Source organism: Micropterus dolomieu, linkage group LG18 (assembly GCF_021292245.1).
Source record: "Micropterus dolomieu isolate WLL.071019.BEF.003 ecotype Adirondacks linkage group LG18, ASM2129224v1, whole genome shotgun sequence".
Taxonomy (NCBI): Eukaryota; Metazoa; Chordata; class Actinopteri; order Centrarchiformes; family Centrarchidae; genus Micropterus; species Micropterus dolomieu.
In genome coordinates, this window is record NC_060167.1 from 13,055,038 (window position 1) to 13,061,202 (window position 6,165).

General features: G+C 38.2%; 1 protein-coding gene across 1 annotated transcript; it reads left to right on the forward strand.

Annotated features, from left to right (window-relative positions):
* Positions 1 to 946: 946 nt before the first annotated feature.
* On the forward strand, positions 947 to 5,706 carry manbal (mannosidase beta like). The gene is made up of 3 exons (XM_046076575.1): positions 947 to 1,084; positions 1,679 to 1,857; positions 4,807 to 5,706. Exons 2-3 carry the CDS (start codon positions 1,708 to 1,710, stop codon positions 4,915 to 4,917), a joined length of 261 nt encoding a protein of 86 aa, XP_045932531.1. The 5' UTR covers positions 947 to 1,084; positions 1,679 to 1,707; the 3' UTR covers positions 4,918 to 5,706.
* Positions 5,707 to 6,165: the final 459 nt, after the last annotated feature.

Below are 6,165 nucleotides of genomic sequence, written 5' to 3' on the forward strand. Positions count from 1 at the left end.
GGCCGATGTCCGTTGTGTCGTCAGCTAATAGTCCGGGTGCTGGATGTGATGTTTCCCAGTCTCACCTGCTGACTCCTGTCATTCAGGAAGTTTGTGATCCACTGACAGGTGGAGGCTGGCACAGTGAGCTGGGTGAGTTTGATGCTGAGGATGTCCGTGGTGATGGTGTTGGACGCCGAGCTGAAGTCCACGAACAGGATCCTTGCATATGTCCCTGGAGAGTCAAGGTGTTGACTGAAAGTTGACTGAATCATCCACTGACCTGTTAGCCCTGTAGGCAAACTGAAGGCAGTCTTTCCCAACAATGAAGTCCCCCAGGGAACTTTTTAAAGCCAACGATGACTACTGACCACAAAACTAAGGAGGCTACTAATGTAATTCAATATTTCAGCAACAATTATCAAGTTAATTCAATATATAATTTCTAAGATGACGAAGCAAATCAATCTCCTGCCTGAAAATATCTTACTTCTGTAATTAGTAGAGGCAGTTTGTTTAATGATGATTACCACACAATACCAAAATAGTGTAGGTCAAATCAGTCATACAACAAATGTCCAAACACTTTAAGTTAAATATTAAGATTAAAACAACAACTAACAACAATTAAAGCAATCACCCTGAAAAGTGAGAGTGCTGATGCAATTGTTGATGCAACTTAATGTAACAGTTTTTATGTCTAAATACTGAATGTTATATAATAAGTAGGTTATATTTCATTTCAATTATTAGTTTGAGCTAAGCACCCAGGCTACTAGCTACAATAATAAAAGTAAACACTGGCTCCGTAGTTTATGTTTATGTATTAAATACCTTACACTTAAAGTAGTGAGACTCAAAAGTTTATTTTCCTCTCTCAAGCAGTAACAGTCAGTGCTCAACAAAGACGCTAGGTGGCGACGTTTTCAAACCAACCGTTTACCGGATCGGAAGCGGATCATAGATTTATGATGTCACTTCCGATAAGGGGATGTTGTTATTTTCTCCCTTTGTAAGCTAAATTAGCATTTTCCTCATTTGTGCTCTTACATGTTGATGTTTTCATTCCCGTAACGACAAGCGAGAGTGAAGGTTCCCGCCGCTGGTACGCTTTTTCTTCCACACTCTTATTGTATTCATGAACACCTCAAATCTATGAATTGAAAAATGTTGCAGACTGGTTTGGTACGTTGCAAATGACCCTTAGCTATATTGTATTGTAAATGTGTCCCAGCCATGTCTATCAACCATTGAAAGTTTTTATTAGCATGAAGGTATGAGAGCTGAAGGCATCATTCGATTTACATTTCCAAGATTGTCTTTTGTTATTTATAAAATGTTTATATTTTATAAATTTATATTGTGTGGGGCGGGGGGAAAAGCTACGATGTTTCTACACATTAACCCCTCCTCTTCAGTTTGTGTGGGACCCCATGAAACCCCCTCATACACCATTTCTCTGGGATGAGACATATTGTTGATCATCCTGCTACATTTAGCTGACGCTTTTATCCAAAGCCACTTAAAATTGCTACATGTCAGAGGTCGCACGCCTCTGGAGCAATTAGGGGTTAAGTGTCTTGCTCAGGAATACAATGGTCACAGTGGGGAATTGAACCCGGGTCTCTAACACCAAAGGCATGTGTCTTATCCATTGCATCATCACCACCCCTGCTAACCATGGTCCTGTTGTTTGCAGAGAAGAATAACAGACCAAACAGCCATATCATGTCTGCAGAGCTGGACCTGTCCCCTCCAGAGGTCCCTGAGCCAACCTTTCTAGAGAGCCTACTGCGCTATGGGCTGTTTCTGGGTGCCATCTTCCAGCTCATCTGCATCCTGGCCATCATTTTCCCCACATCCAAGGGACATGAACAGGTAGGTAGAAACTAAAGAAAGGAGAGGGGTAGGGCCTGGGTAGACCCCTGTTCCCCCTTCAAATTGTGTTTTCCAGGCTGTTGCTCTCTGCGTAGGTTACATTATGTTTTGGTGCTGCAGAGATAACTGGTCAGGGATACATTTGGGCTCATAGTAAAGTGAGGGGAAACACAGATCAGTGGGGAAACACACTTCGACACAAACGGGCAGTGATCAAAACATTAGTGTGAGGTGGGCCTCCCCAGGGGTGACGCAGATGTTCACGTTTGGCTCTCTGATTGGGTCTCATAAGTCATGCAAAGTAGAAACACGATGCTACTGACAGAGTTTTTGACTTGATATTTTTATTTAAATATTTTGTACCATGCAAATAACACTTAGGCTGTAGCCTACACTTGTACTGTGTTTGTCGCCATATTTACTTTTCGACAACTCCCAGTCTGTTTTCCGCCGCCACAGCCGCTTTTAACTCTCGTGTTACATTTAGTAACAGTCCCAGCTCGTTATTGGTCCATGTAAAATAAAATCTGGTGTGGTTCTTCATCTGTAGTACCTTATTCTTTTGCCAAATCTTCTCTAACTACGGAATAGACCTTCTGCTTCATGTTTACACCGACACTTGAACGGCCACTAGATGTGCGTTTTCAGTCATTTTAATGTTGACGGAGATCAACTCTGATATGCAGCTAAAACGCTGGTGTGGACGGAGATCGTATTCATTTTAAAACTCGTAGTAGTGTAGATGGGTCCTCGGTGAGTGGAAGTGAAAAAGATATTACATTTGTTATCCAGAAGACATCGTATAGAACAGCCTACATGTGTGTGATTAGGTCAAAGAGAAAGTTCAGAGATGCAGCCGTTTTAGGGAATTTTATTGTTTTTCCCACTTTATCAGATTCAGAAACTATATTTATATACTGTGTGTGTGTTTATTTATTTTTATATATATATATATATATATATATAAAATACTTTAGGATAGACCTTTTTTACGTATTCGTGCAGTCGGAAGTTTTCTCAAACAATATTAGGCTATGTTGGTTCAATTGTTGAATGTCTACGGGATCAAATTAACTTAATCATGATCTTTTAGCCATCTAGGAATTCAGCAAAACTAAGCAAGGGGGTTGAAGGGCCTTTTCCCCAGCTTTGTCTGAGGGGAGGCCCACAGTCTCAGACTTTGAAAGCCCCTGCTGTACACAATACCCTCTACCTGATGTTTTTTTTCTTGCATGATAGCAGAATGTATCGCTATAAAGTGCTTGCTTTGATACACCTGCCAACATGGTGTTAGGCTTTTTTTTTTTTTAATGATTTAAGTATCTCTGTTGAATCTATTAACTTTCACATGTCTTGATGACATTTTAAAATGATTTTTATTTGATAGATTGACTGAAATAGAAGAAATAGGGGATTGATGTTACAAATGTGACAGTTTTACCCAAAATGTCACATCTACATTCTGGTCACATGAATCCACTTTTCCATCAGGACACACATTGTGAGTTTAACCTGTTAATCAGGCATTTTGTTTTCACCTTATTATTGTATTTGAGTTGTTGAAAAATCTAAATGTAGGCAGCAATTTACAAGTCTGGAACCAGGTTAGCACCATTTGCTAAAATTTATGGTTTGGATTTGGATGTACTCAAGGAAGGTTCCCACACAGATTTCAAAATCTTAATAAGACTTTTTGTGAGGGTGTTTGAATGCTGTATTAAAAAAAAATCTCAGTATGACAACCTGAGTTTGACTTGATTTTATGTAACATTATGCATACATTTGGTATGCAGCTAAATATTATTTTTCACAACAAACAACAAAGGGTCTTCCAGTTTTTCAAGAGAGTCTAATTAGATTTGGATCACTATTAGTATTAAAAAAAAAATTTGCTCAAGAAGATGTGACAGTCCTTAATAATGTGTGATGACACCATACAGTACACCCAAGCTCACTTGACTGTTTTCTTATCATACATATATCTGAAAGATTGAATGTTCTGTATAACGATTTTCACTAACTGCAGAAGGGGTGAAAAATAATACTCTCTGTGGTGGCTACGCCCGGTATCACACTAATATTATTAGAAATATTTGCAGTGTGGGACAGCTGCTGATAAATGTATAAGGAGGAAAATGGTTGAATTAAATCTTTATTTTTGTCCATCATTGCTTGACAGACATACAGGTTCAGCAATAAGACCATTTTGTTAAGAGAAATCTTTCAGAATGTTTCCATTTAGTCTTTCTGAAATACAGAGGAACCAGCCAAACAATTAGCAAGAATAGTGGTGAAAATCTGATTTTTTAATGTCTGTAAAGACGGAGCCACCAAGGGCTACTCTCACAATCGCCATTCTAGCGACTGTCAGGAGAGATTATTTATAGACAAGAGCAATTAAATCCACTGTCTAATTATTCTATTTTCAGACACTGTCTTCAGTTGCACTGATTACTCTCCACAGTATGTCGCCATTTCATTCTTCACTGTTCTTGCCACAGTAAAGATTGCACTCACATAAACCGTGCTAACAGACGGAAAGTGCTGTGTATGTGTGCGCCAAAAACTCAGGGATTTAATCGAGATAAGAGTACAGAGTCTGAGCTATCTGGTGTGATGAAAAACTGCATTACCAAAATGAATATTAGGTATTATCTGTAATTACTAGTCAAGTCAAGTTTTAGTGTCACATATACACAATTCAACATAAGTGCCCAGCTCCAGAACGAGTCTAACAAATAGATAAATATAAACATATCTAGCAAATTAAAAATTAATAAAATAAGAGTAAAAAAGTGTTTCATGAAACTACTTACTATAAATATTTACCTATAGGCAAATGTTCTGTGCAAGTGTCTGACAGCAAAAGCATTGTTCAAATACACCTTCAGAACACCCTTATCCTAACGTAAATTACAGGGTGTTTAATGCTTCTTGTTTGCTCTACAGGAGGAGACGGAGTCCACTGATGGCAAGGCAACCGAACAGATGAAGAAACCTAAAGGACCAGCACCTCAGATTCGACAGAAACCAAAGAAAGAAAGCAAAAAGAAGCGATAGATAGCACTGTGTGTGGGTATTTGTGCATTGTTACCTGCTTGTGTGAAAGTGTATATGTATAGTCATCAGTGAATCAACATTGGCAATTACCAGTGCAGTTGTCACTACAAGTATATGAAACACTAATGTCATATTACAACAATAACAAATGATGTGCATTTAATTTGAGACACTTCATAATGCCCTTCAACTGTGTGTCTTACTCACATTCAACATAGTATTACAAAGAGCAAATAATCATGGCGTTGCTGACTGTTTATGCAGCTACGTATTTTATTGGGCGCATTCGTTTTGCATTTATTTTCTTTTATAATTGAATATCATTGAATTGTATTTGCATTACAACAACAAATAAACACATTGAGTAGTCATTCACCATAGCTGTTCATATTAATTGGTAAATGGTTGGATTAAATGAGTCAGAATGAGATCATATTCTGTCCTTATATTTACTCCCTTTGGATGGCAGAATACATCATGACTTCCTTATAAAGCTACAGTTTTGTGGTACAACTGCAGGCAAGATTGCACTCACACAAACAGTGCGGACAGACGGGAAAGTACTGAAACACAATTTTGTTTGGTGTATTTGTGCTCTTTATACGGAGTCTGAGCTATCTGGGGTGATTGAAAAACTGCATTACCAAAATGCATATTACTTATCTGTAATTACTGGTATATTTGAAAAAAAATGGAAATGTATGTATTTATGTAAGTCAAGCCAAGACTGTATCCAGAGGGGTAATTAGTTTGTATGTAAGCCGATTATTAAAAACTTATAACAGCCAATTTAGACTTATAAGGTTGTTGTTTTTTACTGGAATAACAATATAGGCTTCAAAACGTCAGGCTGTAGTAGGCTACTAAGTGTAGTTACCTGGATGGGATTTAATGAAGACTGAACAAATAAAAATGAGATTTGTTTGCATAAGGATTGCAATGGGTCAGTATAAATTCAGTTTGCTCTGAATTTACCTCCTGAATAATTTTAATTTCCCAAGTGTTACAAGGTTATTATGCTTGAAGCAGGCCAACACAATAGAATATCCATCTTTTTTCGATCTGTTGCCACAAAGTAGATCCTGACCTCAGCTGCGATTGGCTGACTGGCTACCGGATTTGAGCCTGGCCAAAAGTCCCTAATAACGGTTACGCATGACGCATAACGGTAAAGTTTTAATATGAACGCGCCGACTGACTCAAAGTTACCGTTCAGAAGAAGTAGGCCTAAGTGTGTGTCGCTTAGCA

Excerpts from the sequence above, each read along its gene's own strand:
- manbal (XM_046076575.1), top strand. The coding sequence starts at position 1,708 with ATGTCTGCAGAGCTGGACCTGTCCCCTCCAGAGGTCCCTGAGCCAACC. Across the intron at positions 1,858-4,806 it reads CATCCAAGGGACATGAACAG|GAGGAGACGGAGTCCACTGA; the intron begins GTAGGTAGAAAC and ends TTTGCTCTACAG.